This window comes from Zonotrichia albicollis, chromosome 1, assembly GCF_047830755.1.
Source record: "Zonotrichia albicollis isolate bZonAlb1 chromosome 1, bZonAlb1.hap1, whole genome shotgun sequence".
Lineage (NCBI taxonomy): Eukaryota > Metazoa > Chordata > Aves > Passeriformes > Passerellidae > Zonotrichia > Zonotrichia albicollis.
In genome coordinates, this window is record NC_133819.1 from 102,648,258 (window position 1) to 102,667,806 (window position 19,549).

Consider the following 19,549-nt stretch of genomic DNA (forward strand, 5'->3'; position numbering starts at 1 on the left):
GGGATCATGTCTTGCTGATATGTTTACAATAATTTCATTACAAGATGGCTAGGATATGCTACCATGAGGTGGCTACATAGAAATGTGTTCACATATGAACAGACAAGGCTGTAAATAAATGTTCATTCCTTCTGGGAGTTACTATAAAATGCTTTAAAAAAAAAAAAAAATTTACTCCTTTTCTGAAGATTCATTACACTTGTCTGGAAAGAGTACAGTTTTCTGTAACTAAGGAACAGTTGACATACACAAGGAAACGTGGTATAATAATAAAGGAGAATACTGCTTCTCCCAGTGTCTGAGGAGAGCAGAAACCCAGAGAGCTGTTCAACAACTACTGTCATGGCAGGCTGTCTCACTCCCAGTGTTTGTGTTGGGTGGCAGTGGAGGGTCAGGGAGTGAAATATCCCTATTACACTACTGTTGACAGTGATGCAGAGCTGAGCTTCCGGGGGGGGCATGCGTGTCCCTTGTGGGATGCCGAGGCGGAGCAGGCTGGTCTGGTCCATCCTCACCAGTGCTGGGTGGGAGTTGCATGTCTCACTGCAGGGTGCCCAGTGCACTGTTTCTGCTTTTAATATTAGAAACACTGTTTGGATTTAGGTTGTTTAGGTTTTAATACCCCAACATCTGGGTGTGGTTCAGCACGCACCTGAAGTGATGCTGATGCAACTGTGTGTGCCTGAGCATGCCCCACATCCATACAGAGAGAGCTGTCCATTACACAGAGGGATCAGATGTTGCCTTGGTGGTGTTTGAACACAAACATGGTTATTTTAGCACGTGCTTACAAGGTTGCATCACTTACATGTGGCAAAAAGCCCTGAATGTGCTCCAGGGGTTGTCCCCAGCAAACGGCCCTGAAACATTTGTAGCAGGATTTTCTGTCATCTATTGCACAAACCCCATGCTTGTATGAAACCAGTCAGCTTAGTCCTCCTTTGAGATGTCCCTAGCACTTCAGAGGATGCATGCTGATGCTGTGTGTTGTTGCTGTTCTTTCCCAACATCCTTTCTCTTCCTCCTATTTGGTAACTTTCTATGAAAAATTCCTAGCAAATAGTTTTTAATTCAGAGGAATAGGTGCTGTAATAAAATCAGATGCTTTTTTTCATGAAGAAATGTTGATATTTGCAAATGTAGAAATTCTTCACTTTGCCATGTGGAAAAAAATATAAAGAAAATGCCTAAACTTTGGTAAGCTCAAACTAAATAGTTTTATTTTTGATTTCTTGAGCTATACAGTGGCATTTCATCCTTCTTGCCAGGTGTTGTAAAAGCTCCTTTAGCAAGCTGAATTTCAGCCTGAATTTTTTAACACTGGCAATCAAGACTAGAATCAGACTTCCACTTTCATGAGCTTTGTGAACATTGCTTCATATTAAATATTTTTAGCATGTTGTAGATTAAGAAAAGGTCTGAATTTGTCTGACTGGAAAATAGCTTAGGCTACTGACTGTACTGAATACAGATGTGTTTTATTACAGGAGTATATATCTGTAAGTTTGTAGGGCTGGGGTTTCTTTTTGTTTACACTATATGCTAGAGTTTTAGTTAGGATGCTGGAGTATGACACCGAATGCACATTTTCCTCTTCATAAATAGGTAAATACTTTTTGAATTCTAATAATCCTACAAGATTCACAGACGTATGGCTGTTTTTTTGACACCTCACTTTATTATACACTAACACATCATGTTGGAATCTGATTATTTCTTTGTAACAGAGTTAAACTTTAGCCTTACAGACCAGTAGCAAAGTGTTATGTATGAGAAAGTGGAAAACAGGAAAATATTTAAAAACAAGACTAAATTCTAAAGTGTTTTCGTTTTATGTTAAGTATGTGAAACAGCTAAATGACATTTGCATTTGATTCTGATTGTGATACAGAGATAATGCTGTGTGAAGCCAAATCTTTCCTTTTCCAGTGTCCAAAATATGCCATGCTGGAACTGTAGAAGGATAAGTGTTTTCTTATAAGTCTAAACCTCGATTGCAAGATGGATTTGGTATAGTTTTCCCTCTCAGCATGCAAGTAAGACTATTAACTATACTGTAGGCTGAGAAAAGATCATCTGCTTTACCTGTGTTTATGTGACCAATATATGGTTTTTACTTCTGTGTGTACACAACTTTGTATATACATGTATGCTGCTAAACTGAAGCATGCTCATTGTCTCCATGAAAATTTCAAAAGCAAGCTTTGTTTCCTATTTCATAACAGTATTTTTGAGGTTATCGAAAAGTCAAACCAATCTATATAAGTGAACATGCTTCAATTTCTTTCATATTAAAAAAGTACTCATTCTCCCCTTATCCTAAAAATACTTGTATTAAGAACTTTTAGAAATTTTTTTGTTGAGTCTTTCCAGTTTATTCATTACAAGAGTAGTGACAATGAGATTATGCTAATTGCAGATTAGACTTTACACTACTTCAGTGGTGTCAGTGACTTAGAGGACATTCAGAGGTCACATAGCCAAACAAAGGTTTTCTTTTTGCCTTCCCCACATGAATCTCCATGTATGACAGATAAAAAATAATACTTTGATTGCTTTTCTTTTTGGAGAGGTAGACAGAGATAACTCAGGTTGGACCCAAGCTCAGGCTATCAGGGACTTTTGAAGATGGAAATTTCTGGTGCCCTTAGCATTCAACAAAAGGTACAAAGTGCAGGATCACAGGGACCTTTTCACTCACACTCTATAGCAAGACTTGAAACTACTTGTTGTAAAGTTGTAAGGAGAAAAGGAATATCTTCACCCTTTATATCTGGCATAGTCTCCACATTTTATGCCTCTTAATGATCTCTTTGTTCATTTGGGAGGTTTGGTTCTTTGTTGTTTGTTTTTGATGTTTTGTCTGCAAAGGCAATATTGGTGACTGTTTAAAAATCATGCAACCATTTTAAAGCCATGCAAGCAGCAAGCTATTCTGCTGCACTTCCTTGCTTTGCAGAATGCTAAAACTATACTCTGTAAAACGTGGTACTACGTACATTCCAATCAATCTTACATACTCTTTCCATATTGATACTCTCTCTATCTCTTGGCTTTCTCTTTCCATACCTAGGTTTCTTTCCACAGGGAGAAGATTTTAAAAGTGGTCCAGTAGCAACCCTTTCTAAAAAGCAGCTACAAGAAGAGGTGTAAATGGTGCAGCCTTCTATTCTAGTCCCCTGTGATTCTTGATAGAGTTGTCTGAGCTTGTTGTCCCTCCTGTCCAGGGGATGATTCCAAATCCTTCTACCAGAAAGGCAGATGTGTGAGGAATCCCAGCTGAATTGCAGTGATGTCTCATATACCACTGCAGAGGCCTCTTGGATCCTGAAATGCTGCTTGGACAACAATTGAGCTACATGTGTGCGGAGCATGGATGCCAAATTCAGCTTCAGTGTTGAAGCAGTTTTACTACATTTGGCTGCTGGGTTCCCATAATTTTTGCTGTACGTGAAAGAATGAAACTACTGATCCTTTTATGTCTACCCCAGTGGACAAAATGCCAGACATATAAGATCTAGTTGGACACAACCATTACTTAGCCAAGGTCTTGCAGTGAATGCTTGGTAATTGGTTAGCCTTTGAGAAAACCTTGATAAAATCCCAGAGGACTGTAGAGAAGAACTCAGTTATTTATCTTAAAAGACTGCATGTACTTTCTTTTGGGTAGTTTTTAATGTGTGGATTAAATAAATTAATCTATGACAAACTTGATTTGTTGTTAGGCAGTCATTCTTACTGTAAGTTCCAGATACTAGAATAGATAAATTGTATTTTGAGATAATTTATTTTTTCAGAAGGAAGCAGATAAAACTTACAGTCTTTGAAAGTATCTGATGTGACAAGTGAATTTTGAAGAATATTTCCTGTAGTGGAGATAGTTGGAATTTCCAGGTAAATATCACATGTTTAAGAGGGCATGCATCTGGTAACTTTTATACATTCAGTTGCATCTCTGAGGAAAAAAAAATTATTATCCTTTTAGTCAGTGAATGCACTGGTTTCCTTTTACCTCACTGATATTCTTGTGTGACAAATGTATATAAAAGTAAATTTTAAAAGAAAAATAATCACATGTAGAAAAAGCACTGGTCACTGAGCTGACATTGGCCCTTAGGAATGCAATCAAGGGCTTGTGATATGTGGATCTGTGGAAACATTACTTCAGAGCCTTAGCAGATATTACAAAATAGATGTGAACATAAAGGAATGAAATGGAGAGTGAATAGATCTTTGTAGTGCTGTATAAAGCCATAAGCTGGCTGTGTTTTGTAGTGGTAGTGCTGCCCTATCCCAAAGGGACTGTAGCAAAACGGAAAAAGAGTTTAGAGGTGGTTGACAGGAACAACTGAAGTACATGCAGCAGTGTCTAAGAAACAGCTAAGCATGATCGGGCTCTAGCTGAGAAAAAATGCACATGGAAGACTGTATGAATGAGAGATACAAATTGATAGGTGATGGGGAAAGGATGCATAGTGACCAGTTTCTCTTTTTCTCATAATGTGAGAACTAGGAAGCAAAAGGATGTTCTTCATAGAGTGAGCCATTGACCTGTGGCAATACACACATTGTGTGTGCTGGAAATTCACATGATGGAGAAAGGCACTGGGGAAGTCCACAAGGGAGATGTTTACTGAAAAGATCTGGCTCAAGCAATCTGAAAAAGATTAGAGACTTGGAGGGAGTATTAATGTTCTTGTATGCTTGCCCTGAACAACTGTTTACACTGCTGCTGATTACTTGGTGATAATGGACTTTTGGTTTGTATGGGTATCAGTACAGAGGTTCTTAGCTTCTTTTATGTTCACAGTTTATGAGTTTTCACAGTAGGTTGCAGGACGGTGGATATTTCAGATTATGAGTTAGTTCCACACCTGACTTGGTTTTTTCCCCTTTTGACATGTCACTCTTTTTAGTTTCCTTTTCATGAGTTTTAGTCTTCTTGGAAACTGAATTTTTTGCTACCTGCTTAAAAATAATTATGAAAATTTTAGGGGAAACATTCTCCCTTTTATTCTAGGGTTTGTTAAATCCATATAATTAGAAAAGTCAATCAATTTCTTCGTCCAAGATTTGTGCATTAATGTACACCACTATCTTTCCTCCCTTCATAGCATCAACCATTAATTTTGTTCACAGAAGCAATTTAAGATTTCATAGTTTCATTGCCTGGTAAGGATTCTAGCTTTTATCCTGTAAGTGTCTGGACAGTTGCCACCAAATGTCTGGCCCATGGTACCAGCCATCCTAAGACGGAAGAGCATCACTATTCATTCATTACATAACTACACAATTATCTGAAAGTCAGCTTGCAGGCATGGGCTCAACTCTCAACTTACTGTAATGTTGGCCGCTTTTTTCCATTATGAGAAACAGAGTAGTAGGGTCAAAATGGACTGTTTGATTCCCTCTGCAGTCATTGTCGAAAATCTACAACTGTTACTTTCATATGGAAAGAGGATGGTTCATTTATGGTCCTGAGCTGTAGCCTTGTGAGGAAATTCATAGGCAATATTTTCAAGTTGAGCATGGTGGATTATTTCTGAAAAATTGCTTTGTCTGATCTACCTAGAACCCAACAGACTATATTACAGCTATGTTTTTACACACAGAGATATGAAGAGAGGAGAACTGTTGTGTATGCATATATGGAATTGATATAATAGTGATAATACAGATCTTGTTGTTCTCTGCCTGGTTTGCAGGATGTTCTGATGAATGGCTTTTGCACACTTTTGAAAGAAAACACTAGTGCTGTCACTTAGGAGCTCAGTGTTTCATTGAGCCTCACTCTTCCTTGGTATAAGCCTTTTGTGAAATGTTGAGCAATGCTGTGATTTCTTCTCATGAAGAAATCTAGGATTTCTGTAAGCACAGTTGAATTCCTTGTTGTCTGGATTACATATATATTTATAGATGACTCATGGTTTAACTCTGGCAAGCAGTTAAGTCCATCCAGCCACTCACTCACTCCCCCACTGTGGCATGGGGCACAAAGAAGAGTAAAAGTGAGAAAACTTGTGGATAGTTTCACAGTAAAGAAAAAGCAATATGCACAAGCAAAGCAAAACAAGGAATTCATTCAAATGGGCAGCCAGGTGTTCAGTCACCTTCAGGAAAACAGGGTTCCATCGCATGTAACTGTGACTTGGGCAGAAACACTTTAACTCCAAACCGTTCATCCCTCTTCCCCCAGCTCCATGTGTTGAGCATGACACCATACAGTGTGGAGGCTGCTTTGCTCAGTTCAGGTCAGCTGCCATGGCTGTCCCCCGCTCCAGCTCCTGGTGTACCCCCAGACTTCTAGCAACTGGACTGAAAAATAAATCAAAAGTGACCATCAGCCAAAGCTGATACATCCCAAGATGATGATTCCTCTATTCCCATGACAGAACAACGTTTCCCGTAAACCTTTGGCAGAAGGTTGTTCCTCTGAACTACTCACCTGAATTTTATTGAAAACTAGGTTTCCTGCATTGTCTAAAATTTCCTTCTAAACATTTTCTCTAGTTTCCATAAAAATTTCCAAGCTTTGGTAAGCCTTACCATTTTCTATGGTAACTACCTGGACACTCTTGTGCATGTAGTCCCTTACCTGTCTAATTATCATTATCATCGGTGTTTTAGTTTTTACCAATTTGCCAAGCATGTGAGTCAGATTTATTGGTCTGTGGTTCTCTTACTTCCTGCAGCCTCTTTCTCTACAGAATTTTACAGAATATACAACATAGTTAGACTCTTAGGAAGCTTGTATTTTAATTTTCTTAGAACAACTGAATTAATTATGGAAAGCTATCAAGTTCTCTTCCATTTGCCCACTGGAACAAGCGCTTTGAAGATAATTTTTTTTTCAGACAGAAGAAAGTGTCATGGCTTGGGTGGTATACAGGCCTCACAGAATGTTCTCAAACACCAGGAAACTTTTAGAACCAAATCTCTTACAAAAGTTATTTACTTTTCCATCTTTCTGCTTCCCTGAAGCATTGGTGATAAAGGGAGGCAATGATGCTGTGCTCTTGGTGGGGGGATAGAATAGAAGAGAATAGAGATAGTGCAGAAGGCAATCTCACCCCTGAGGAGTTGCAGCTGTGCTAATCACCAAAGATTAGCAACAGGCCTGTCCTTAATAGTCCACTTGTGTGTCCAATGAGGATGAGTGCTATAAAAGAGTGGGCTAGCTGGTCAAGAGGAGAGTTGGAGTTTGTTGGTTGTGCTGTAAGGAGATGTCCATGAGAAATCACCAAGACAGTGTGGAAGATTTATAATAAGATAGCAACATGCCCTTGCACAGGTTACTGCAGCTCTATGTTGACAAGAGGGCTTTGCATTTTTGAATGCAAAGTTGAAATGCCAATGCATTTTAGCTCAGGGCTCTTGTACTGGGTCATGAGCTCACTTATGTTGTGCTAGAGATACTGATGTTTAACTCTTTTCAAAACTTCTTTCTGAGCTGAAGCAGCCTCTAGAGCTTCTGGGAGAAGTTCTGCCAAAGGTAGAAATTGTTACCACAGCTTCCACTCCCTTGGGAAATTATCATGGTGTAGGGTTTGGTTTGCCATAGTTGTATCAGCCCTATTTACGTAATTTTCTAGCTTTCTTCTCTCGTCCTGCCCTGCATCACATTTGTTTACTGCTCATGAACATATGTGGGTAGGTACTCAAGAGACAAAAGTATTCCTCTCTAGTAAGTACAGATTTTTCGAAAATGTGGTTGACCTCTGTAGCACGTGCCCTGCTGCCATCTCCCGTTACTTGGTAATTGTTTGGCGTCTCTGTTGTTGAAGGAATTTTCTACTGGATAATTACCTGCTCTTTATGACAGTGATAGAGGAATGAAGAAGCCAACTTGCAAGCACTGCTTCTAACACATAATAATCAGTGAATGAATTTGAAATCAAAAGAAATATTATTTGGTAGTGATGAACATGGAGAGGCTAGTTCCTCAAGGGAAGGAACTGGAACTCTGTTTTAAAATTCTCAAGTCCTCTTGTGAAAGAATAGCTCTGACTTAAAATTTCTCAGCTCATATGCAGTAGTATCTGAGATCATGTTTATTGCTTGTATTTAGCTTGGTCCAGCCACCTGTCAAGTTCTGAAGCAGACATCAAGTAGCTGTTATTTGCTTTGAAAGCTTATGAGTATCATCTGGAAAAAAAATGAATGGTCAAGTTCTGAGTCTTGTCTGAAAAAATATTTTGTTAAGAAAATGGGTGAATTGCCTGTGTAAACTTGCAACTCATAGATTATGAGTAGCTTGAACGATGATATTGTCTATTGATGCAGAGGATACAGCTCAGTTCTAGTAGAATTCTGGGCATGAAAACTTCTAGGAAAAACAGGAAATCCTGCAAGAAGTTAGAGTAAGGAGACATTTATTATGCTATGCAGTACTTTTATGTTTTCATTTCTAAATAATTTTTTTTAATTACACATAACATTTTTGACTGTGTTTACCCAAGTCTGGTTGGCATTCCTGCAAAGTGTCTATCTCTAGAATAGCTTTTTTTCCTTCTTAGAGCTCTGTAGTATTTTTAAAAGCAAGAGAAGCAAAAAGAGAAATGTGAGGAAACTGGTTGGTGTATGAATAGCACAACTGAGCCAGCATTTTGTGTGCAAATACACAGCCTGGATAAATGTATCTTATTTTACTTTTAAAAGTAAAATTTTCAGTTAATTATGTATCTTGTGATAAACTGTTGCAAATTCATGTGCTCTATCATCTATGCAATATTCCACTTTGAAATGCAAATGAATACACGATAGTACAAAGAGCTGTTTGAAATTAAGGAATCGTGGATTTTTTTTTTTTTTTGTAAATTTATCAGAAAATTTTTCTGTTGGTTGCCGTTGTACATTGTGACATTTGGCTACACATGGGAATAATGGATATGTTCAGGAAAGTATGGACAAAACTGTTCAACCATTGGAAAGCTTTTGCTGAAAATTCTGAATCTAGAACTTATAATTATATGGTCAGGATTTCTGTGTGGCTGCTAGAACACACACATTTAAACCTAGTTAAAATAATTGCATGAAGTCTTGAGCTGTTGTTTGTGGATATACATTTTGAGGTTTGGGTCTGGATAACTACAGAATAGACAATGGCATTAGTTGCTCAATACTTCTGTCTTGCTGCTGGAAATCCAGGGAGTAAACCAAGTGGGTTTGTATTTTTGTAGTGCTGATGTCTGCCCACTTTTAGGGCTTTGCAAGTTGGCATCCTCTGGATAGAAGATGATGTTGAAATATAAGATACTCTTTGTGGGGAAGGGAAATATTAATGCATTTTCTATTAAGCTAAATATAGATCTACTGCTAACTGTGCAGTGGAAGGATGACAGCACTTTCAGTAGCACTTTTTAAACCATTCAAATAATTCCTGGCAGCTTCAGGATGATTTAAGCATTATCCTTTTTGAGTCTACTTAAGGTGTTCATGTAAGACTTTGTGAATAGGAGCTGATATCCAGATACTTTGCTTGGTGGATCAATGACTTGACATTGCACAATATAATTGAACAGCGTACAAGGCACACCATTATCAAATTTTATTCTTAGAATAGTCCTGCCAAAAAATTGCCTTCCTCTATCCATTGTTGATAGCTTTATCCCATTGCTTCAGCACTCAAGAGGCCAAACCTCTAAGTACAGCGGCCTTGTGCATGCAGAAATACAATGGATATTTTACATCTGGAAAACATTGTTTAATAACAGGTGTAACTGCCTCTGGCATTTAGTGTCATTCTTACAGAACCTGAAACTGGAAAGCGTTGTCTGTCTTCACATCCAAAAGTTCACAGGGAGTTGAAAACAATCAGATTATACCTACCTGTAAGGAGAACTAGAGAAAATTAGCCATTAGAAGCATCTAAAAGGATTTGACTTCCACTGATTTGCAAGCTATGTGCTTTAAGGCTGGGTCACATCAAGTATTGATACCCCAAGAGTGAAGCACTCAGCCTTGTTTTCTGATCCTTTCATGCAACATTGAGAGCCCTTCAGTCCCTGTCCGCATGCTCAAAGATGTGAATGTGTTTAAGTGCTTTCTAGGACAGGGCTAAATTTCTTTGTGCCTTGAAAATGTAACTCTGTAGTCATCTGGCAATACCAGCTGAGTTTAGAACTCATAATTGAACTCATAATTGAACCATTTTTTTCATCTTGCATGGTCATGGGGAGGTGTCCTGCTGCGTTAAGTGTCGATTAGTGTGCAATAGAGGCAGTGAATTCAGGATTGGGAACTGGCCCACATTCTTTGGTGTTGCTGACTGCCCATCCTGAAATACAAAGTTTTCCTGTCCAATGGAGGATGGATATCTCAGGCTGGTTTCATTCTTATAAACTTTCCTTGGTGTGTAAATTTAAATGTGGGAAGTTATGTTTGACCCTTGTGGACAAAGTGGCTGATGTTCATGCTGAACTTACTGATTACATTTTCCTCATGATTGCCTGGAACTAACTGTATTTTTATTGCCTCTGAACCTTTGGCAGAATCCAGCTTCAAATCAGAACTCTTTTTCTTGCATTTATGTCAATAAGGTAATTGTGGTATCTTGAGACACTTAAACCAGAGCTGTCCAAGGGTGGGATTTCTTTTATATGGGAAATTATAATGTTTTGATTTTTTTTCTTACAGATCATATTACTCCAAAACTTCCAGATTTTTCCAAAAGGCATGTATTGTGAATTAAATGTTTTCCTAATTTCCCACCCTGAGCTGCCCCAGTCTACAGTTCAGATGGTGTTGACAGATTCCTATTTGGAACCATGGAGCCGGAGATTTTTCTCTAGACCCTGGTTCCAGCTGGTCTCTGAGGTGATGTTAGGTTTCCTGATGGAAAGTCAAGTTAGGATTTTTCAGTTTCTAGATGAAACAAATTCTTTGGGACTGCGTCTGTGTGTGCTGCAGAAGTTTGACCTCTTTAGTTTCAAGTTTGTCACTTACTGATGAAGAGATTTATGGGAAAAAAAATCCTGAATGGCTGTAATAGAGTATTTTTATTAAGTGAAATGTCACTAATTCAGGAGATAAATGTACATTAATATTTATCACTCACTGTGTGCTATCAGAGATTATTGTATGAAAAATTACTTTTGCTTTGGTATTTAATCTAGTCTGATCTGAATAGAAAGTGTTGTGTAAAAAAATTCATGAACATAGCTATTCAAGAAGAATTGAGAGTGTTATACCAGTTTGGAGTAAAATATATAGCTAAAGAGATGTTGGAAATATCCCAAATGAAGAAAATTCAGAAAATGCAACACTAAGGTTACATTAAAAAAAAAAAAAACTAAAAACCTGTGCAAAGTAATAAAAAGTTCAAATAAGACACCCAAACACTTACTTCACTTAGGTGAAGCTATGCAGCATATGTATGATTATGATGGTGGGATTACACTGCTGAAATAGTAAACAGTCTTAAGTTTTAAATTACATTTTTCTCCATTACGGCATTCAAATGGATACAGACCCTTAGAACTTGCCAGCTTTGCATAGAGATGCATAGTACTGTTTATTAAAAAAATCAAGATAAGTTGTTAGCAGTATTGTTCACTTTCTTAGAAACTCAGCAAATTCTTTGTCATGCCTCTTAAATAGATCAGAACCTAGCTGTGCGGAATGGAAATGCACCTTCCAAACAACTGCCATATGATATGATACCATATCATAGCAATCATGTCATATCCTTTGTAATAGCCTAAGGCTCATGGCCATAGAAGAGCTAATCTATGTGATTCTTAGGCAGGTCTCAGTGACAATTGGCCATTCAGTTACTCCGTGTCCCATCCTTGTGGCAGAAGCTCTGAGGCTGTTCCAGGTGTGCAAAAAACTCTGACATACTCTTGCTGTTTTAGGGAAGAGGGTAGCAAAAAAGATCAGAAGACTACCAGGTCTAGACATGAATGTACAAGAATTTTTCATTGTTGTTGGACACAATATGGATAGCACGCTCCAACCTTGTGTTTGTCAGTCATGGTGTCAAGAGGTGCATGTGTGTGTTGGAGGCAGCAGTCCAATTAGAACACATTCAAATAGTTGTACTGAGGTTACATGCCTGTGGCTGGGGGGGACATGCCATTACTAATCCAGCTCTTGGCTGGATTACCTTTGAAAAATAAGAAATTGATTCCTCTTCCACGTGTGAAAAGCTTTTGGCCCTCTTGAGTCCAGTTTAATGTTACATCTGGGCTGAAGAGAAAGAGGGTAATGAAGCCTTCACATCCTGTCTGGCTTCCTGCAGGCTTGATCAGAGGGGAGAAAGCCCTTTGCCAGGAGCTTTGAGACGTGCTGGGGTACATTTCTAGAGCTACATGCCAGGTTTTGGTCCCACTGGGTGCCATCAGAAATGACACCTGCAGTGACGCCTGAAAGCAAGCCCACTTTTCTTAGTCCTTCAGTCCAGTTCTGAGACAAATGTTCTCTCTCCTTTCTATCCTCCATAGTTTTCAGAAGTTGTTGGAGTGAAACTGGAACCCGGTGCTCAAGTTCCAAACCAAGGTGCTTTGCCATGAGCTTTTTCTTTTTTTTCGTCTTGTTGGACATACAGAAGCCTATACATTTAGAAATGAAGGAATTGATATTGTGAATTCTGGTATCGGCTGGGGCAATGTTCTCTTGCACATCTGTTCCCTCCACACAGCTTTCTGAACAATATGTATCTCCTCTGTGGGATGTTCAGCTTCCATTCATGTCCCCAAGGATTTTTACATTAGGGCAATGGAGAAGTTGAGGTATGTTTTAGCAAAGGAATTGTAAAATTGTGAGTAAATTAGATTTTTTTTCATCCTTGGATTTTTTTTTTTTAATTCTTTCTTCCTCATTGGAAGAAGCTCTGTTTTATTACAGCTGTCTCTTTTCTCACCATCTCAGTTCTGTATGCATATGGTTAATTTTTCCTTTGTGCCATTTAGAACCCAGTTTCCAGTAGAAAGAGAAAAATGTAAGTAAAAACATAGTTAAGTGGGTTTACTCAAACCCCACTATGAATTGAAACTCATCCCTTTTCCAAATCTGTCACTTCTTCTTCCTTAACATAAATTACGTATTCAGTAATTCACTTAGTTTAGCACTCCCATTTCTCCCAAGTTGTTGATGTAGCTCCAAACTTTTGAAATCCGGGTCATAATATTTCTTACTTTTCTCCAAATACTTCTAGTTTCCAGTTTCTAGTTTCTGCTGGCACAGATGAATGTGGTGCAAGCAAAGTGCTCTTGCTCAGTAGAATCTCATGGTGGTCCTGTCCCACTGAAGGCCCTGAAGGGAGTAGCCCTTGAGGAATACTGTAACCTGCTCTGAACATACTTTCCTGCTTTCCAGATGTGTGTTTATCCTGCCATGTTTACCAGTACAGTGAGAGACTATTTATTATCCTGAGTATTAATAGTTCTTTACATTTTTTTCCTGGCTTTGTGCAGAAGGAGATCTTTTTTCAACATTTTAGCATTTGAAGAAATATATTTTTGGGTTTTCTACAATTCTTAAAAGAATGACAGCTGTAAAAGAGCTTTTTTAAAAGAAATAGTTTGCTCAATTTAAATTCAAACATGTTTGTTTTCAAACTTGTAAGAAGTGAAGTCTAAAACTGAGATATATTTTGGAGTGATACAAAAGGACTGAAAAATAGACCTGACAGTTTGGGAGTTGAATGTGCATTGACTAATTGTATTGCATTTTTTCACTTTTGGATGCTGACTCAGACCATTCTACCAAAAAATTTCAAATCCACTTCCACATGAAAAATCTGTCGCTTGATATCTATTAACTCCCAAGCACTGAGAAGAGTTTGTAACTTAGAGCTTCATAAATCACCAGACTGTCTTCGAAATCTGTACATTTGGACACACTTTTGAAGTCCACAAAATTTGTATTGTCAAACTGTCTTTCTCCAGCTTTGAGACCGTTTTTTTTTAGTTATATTTTGTTGTATTCTGAGGGAGCGATGCTTGTAATACCATGAGCGTGGGATCTGGTAATGAAGGAGTGAAGCATCAAATATTGAAGCTTGCAAAAGAATTGTAAAATACAGCAGTCCTTGGACTACTTTACATATGACATCATATTGAAAAAATTATTTAATAATATGTAGCTTGTCATATGTTTGTTCTTCTAAAGCTTTTGAAAATATTACTTATTTTATTGTTTCTGCTTTTATAGTGCTTAGAAGTTGTTGTCCTAAGATAGGACACCAGGCCAGCTTCTGCAGAAGGAGAACAAAAAGTGGCCCAAAGATTTTAATATCCAGTCTTTTTGATGTAATGCTCTGGCACCCAGGTTGTCTCCTTTCTGTGTGAGCTCTGGTGACAAAATTGAATTGGTCATACAAAACACGTATCTAGCAAATGCATCTTCTTTTTTGGATTGCAGAAAATTCATACGTAGGCTCATTTGTACCATTTTAATTATTTTTGTAAATATTATTTATTACATTTTAAAAAAAGAACAGGGAAGTTTATAACAGAGATTTGGTATTCAAAATCTGCATTCAGGATAGTGGTATGGCAAAAATTTGGAGTCTGATGGAGGGAGATAGTCCATTACTTTCTACAATTGTTGAATCATGCTTATCTCATTCTTTGCTTTATCAACAACTGTTTAGGCCATTGATGACCTATGCTTGAACTAGAAAAAAAATCTAAAATTAAAATCTGGTTTATTGGCTAGATGCAGAATGTGAATGATCATCTTCTTTCTAGTAGTTGCTTGAAACAGTCGCTTGCAGAATAAGTATGAACAAAACAGGCTGCATGTAGAGTGACCATTTCCAAGGTATACTCTGCAAGTTCTGCCCTCTACAGCCTTGGCTTTATTTACAACCTTGGACAAGAATGTCAGTAGTGCTGTTTCTTAATCAGTAAAGTTAAAAAATTGACCTCAAATGCATGAAGCAGGTGGTATGAAATCTAGGTTTAATAAGCTTTGGAAGTAGAACTGTTACTGCAGATAGGTCAGGTAGGGTGATATTTAATGTTGTCTTTTATCAGCAATTCAATTTTCTCTTGAAGATGCATATTTCCTGAAATACTGATGGTTTACTTTATTTATTCATACCCTGCAGTTTTGGCTGCCTGTGATTAAGCCGAGTGTTTCCTAGAGGATTTATAAGGCATTTCTAAATCTTCATCAAACATTTTATGTTGGCTTTTGAATAGACATCCAGTAAATCACAGAGGAACTATGACCAAATGTATCTGGCACAGGGTTCTTCAGTGTATACTGAAAATTATGTTTAAAACTTCTGAAGGAAGAGGGTAGTTGGCACAAAGCAAAGCATTCATTGGAAGTATGTCTGTACTCCTGTGCCAGTCTGAGGTTTGTGTCTTGTTATGCCCTCTGCTGTGTAATAATTTTGTAAAGAGTAGTAAGATTAACAGGCTTTTATGTTCCCAAAAATAGAAGTATCATTCGTGTTTTGTCTAAGTACCAGGTAATGTGTTGGTAAGCATGGTGATGTTATTATTTATGTAAAATTACTCTCTGGAGACTTAAAATTTTTGTTTAATTAAAAAAAAAAATAAATGGAAAAATTTGGCAATAGCAGTTGTTGTGGTTTGTGATTAAAGAGTACTCAAAGAAACTATAATTAAAGTGTGATTTTTACTATAATGTTGACCATAGGGGACAATCATGATTAATGTGGAACTGACTAGTAGAAATATTCTTGGTCATGATATTTTTATGGTTTTATACTGAAAATCTTTAGGCAATGCTCAGAAATTCACCTATTAAATGGATGTATATTTTGTCTTTTAGGGCATACAGGACGATTATTGAAATCTCTGTGTTTCACCAGTCTATCATTTCTGCTGCTGCACATCATCTTTCAGATTACAATAAACAGTCTTGAAGCTGCAAAAACAATTGAACCTGGTTTTAACTGTAAGTAAAGTATTTTAGATTTTATTAGCATTTTAAATGTCCAAATGCTTCAGTGGTTTGAAAGGTGAAGGGTTGATAAGAAGGCACTTAGGTTTGTGCTCCTGTGGGTTTGCAGCTTGCTTGTTTTCTAGCTTTTTACCTTATAAATTACTGTTAGTAAGGTAGGAAGACTAGAAGGACTTAAGAAACAAAAGAAATTTTTATATAACTATTATATGTGTGTATATATATAAAAAACTACTTTTTACCACCAGAGATGCATTTTCTTTGAGTTTACCACTGACTATTGTTATGACTTCATCTTTTAGGCTTTCTCAAAATCACCTCAGAACCCGAGGAAACTACTAATTTCTGTCATTAGATAGTAATTCAGTGAATTAGGAGCAAAATGAAATAAAGTAACAAACCTCCTTCTATCCATGTATTATGCCCCTCTCTGGCATAACTCTCTTTTCATTTAATTTAACTTTAAAGATTGATTCCAAAACTTGTATTTCTAAACAATATTTGTCTCTTTCTTGCCTATGTTGTATGGGAGGAAGGATTTTCAATTTTTCATTTATGTGTAAGCTCTGCTTAAAATATATTGCATGACATTTTGTATCTTCCTCTCTCAGGAAATGTTGTTCAATACTTCAGAAAGCAAACATTCTTTATTGTGTTGAAGTTAATTAAAATATCTATCCTGTGATTTGTATATGCAACCTCCAGGTAGAAACTATTTGTACTTGTCTTACCATGCTTACATTTAACATTTAAACCTGTCAACTTTACCTTTGATAAATGTCCATTTAATTTATCACAAGATATGTTGCTGCGACTTGAGTAAACAGCTGTACTACAATTCAACACAAGAAACCTTATGTGATGTAAAGGATTTGACTTCAAGCTTTCTTAGGATTTTATTATTTAATTGAGCATTACCATTTCACCTTTAGCTTAAACCATTTCCTAAAGTAAAAAGCATAATTGTGTTCATGAAATTCCTGTTTCACCTGGAATATCCTGGGCTCTGTTGGTTCGAATCAGGCCTTCAGAGTCTAAATACTTTTTTTTTTGCAAAATTGTATGTAATTCATGGAGTGAGCTGGAATAATTGTTTTCTGTATGTGTTTAATGTTCTTATGACTGTAAAGCCATAATTTTTACTTAGATTGGAGGAATTGCACCATCTAGATGCTGTTTGTATGAGTAAAGAATTCCAAGAGAGAGTTGCTTTTGAGTGGATAAACCACTGGCTTTTTCCTCCTTTCGTGGTGGTAACTGGGGTCTGCAGTGGGAATTAAAATAATTATTTCATCCTGAAGACTCCATTCTTTAAGATGAAATGTACCATTTTTTACTATTTATTCACATTTGTTGAGTGTAGCAGCTGCTCTTTCAGCTGCCCCTAGTGCTGATACCCTCACCTGGGGCCTCACAGGGCAGTGGGGTGTAGCTGTAGGAGTGCATTAAATGTTATCAGACTGCTCTCTGACACCAAGGCCACTTGACATGACATTCCCACACACTCACCATTAAGCTCTTTTTGCCTCCTGAGTGCAAAGGGTGTTTTGAAGTTTCCTGTTGGGAATGGTATTTGTTCCAGAGGAACACCCAAACTGTGCCCAAGTTGTTTGTGAAAGAAGCTGGTTGACCAAAGTTGTTCCAAGAGATTTTAAACTGTTTAGCAGGATGAAATATTCAGCTGTTGAATTTCAGTGCCTGAATACTGAGTAAACTGGCACCATTTTGTTTACTGGTATGGTTACAGTCAGTGAGATCCAGGTGAAGCCAATAAAAACAATAAAAAGGGCAATCTGATGCTGCCATTGCTGGACCCCCAATATGCTGAAGGGGAAGCTAAAGATTGTTGTAAATGTAGGGGCTAGAAAAAGCCAAAGCATTTGCTAGGTCAGGGAATAAGGTCAGTTATTGTCATTTAATGACACCATAACTTAGATGTTCCTGTGTGGGTGAGGAGAGGACAGAATTCCCGCTCCAGAAAGGACCTTGGTAGTACTTCTTCTAACAATTCAGTGACACAGCCCCACTGCTCCCCAGCCATATGAGGAGGGCTGTACAAAACTGACTGCAGATGTGGGCTAAGCCATAGCTGGAGAAATGACAGCACTTCGCCCATGGCATCTTCACAGTGTTATGATCTCTGCATTTTAGACTTGCTGTTAATGTTTATCCAACTCTTTTTGCTCAATAAGAACTTCAGAAGTGTAGACTGGAAGACTGATGTGTTCTGTTTCTCCAGCCAGACCCAGATTCACTATTAATAAAACATTTTTTTACAGCTACAGTCTTTTCTGATGCTTATCATAAGGAAATTTTTCTTCCATTAGTCAAAATATCCTGTCTTCATCCTTCAGCCTGATGTGGAAATGAAGAAAAACTTTCCATTAGCCTTTATGGTTACCCATTTTGTATTTGAAGGCTGCAGTCACATTTGTCATATGTACTCTTTTCTGTCATTCTCTTCTATTTTCACAACCTCAGCCTGTTCAAACTTCATGCACTGCATTTTCTAGGAAGGAGATTGTTATTGTTGTTGGTCTACTTCTGTTTTCTCATAGTTTTTCAGATATTTCTTGAAGCTCAGTGTCCAAAGCTAGGCACTATTTCAGCTGAGAATTTAGTAGCATGTACTGAAATACAACAATTATCCAAGTGTCTGCAAGTCATACTCCCTATTTATGAATTACTGTATGGTGCTTTTTGCAGTGGTCTTGCACTTTTTATTTGTAATTCACTGAAACCCACAAATCCTTGTCTTGGAAGCAGACCATGTTTTTTCAATCCCATGTTTATGTAGGTGAGTATTCTTATAGTATAGTGGAAGTTGATGATTTCCCACTTTTTTTTCTAGAAAATTTTATTTATTAAGATGTTCTATCTCCTTGTTTGGTAGTGGCTTCCCTGATAGGGGCCTTCTGCAATAACACCTTTAAGGGGTTTTGGATAAATAAATTTTTGGTTTTTCTTTAGTATTTGTTTTGATTTTTCTAGAATTGTAGTATGTCCCCAAGTTTAAGTAAATCAAACCATAAAGGGAGCTAGTGGCTGCTATGGCAGGTCCCCTCTTAATTATCTACCGAAGGTCATGGGAGTCTGGGGAGGCCCTTGCTGACTGGGAGCCAGACAGTGTTATTCCAGTTTACAAAAATGGCATGAAGGAAGGTCCAGGAATCTGCAGACCAGTTATTCTAACCTCAGTTCCTGAAAAAAAAAGTATAAAAAGGTTTATATTAGGTACTACTTAAAGGCATTTAAAGGACAATGCAGGTCAACACAGGTTCACTAAGAGAAACTCCTGTTTACCTAATTTGATATCCTTCCATGTTTAAGTCACCTACCCAGTGGATGAAGGGAATGTGGTGGATGTGTTTTTCCTGTACTTTAATAAGGCTTTTGATACTGTCTTCCAAGAAAAAAATTATTCAGTAGGTTCAGATGTGCTTGTTTGAAGAACTGGCTGAAGGGCAGGGCTTGAAGGGCTGTGGTGAGTGGGGCCCAGGGCCCTCAGGGCTCAGCTCTAGAGCCAGTCCTGTTCTCAGTGTATTTGTCACCCATCTGGATGCAGGAGTTGAATACACCATTAGGAAGTGGGATACCAACAATAATCAAAGTGGGAGGTGTTGTCTGGGACAAGATGCCTTGCAGAGGCCTTTGTGTGGTTAATCTA

General features: G+C 37.7%; 1 protein-coding gene across 12 annotated transcripts in view; it reads left to right on the top strand.

Annotated features, from left to right (window-relative positions):
• PIEZO2 (piezo type mechanosensitive ion channel component 2) overlaps positions 1 to 19,549 on the top strand; it is a 286,911-nt gene that overhangs the window by 85,223 nt on the left and 182,139 nt on the right. For all 12 annotated transcript variants that reach the window (XM_074548447.1, XM_074548409.1, XM_074548364.1 and 9 more), the window contains exon 3: positions 15,751 to 15,876. In XM_074548447.1, the coding sequence (XP_074404548.1) occupies positions 15,751 to 15,876 (126 nt within the window). The remainder of the gene's footprint in view (positions 1 to 15,750; positions 15,877 to 19,549) is intronic.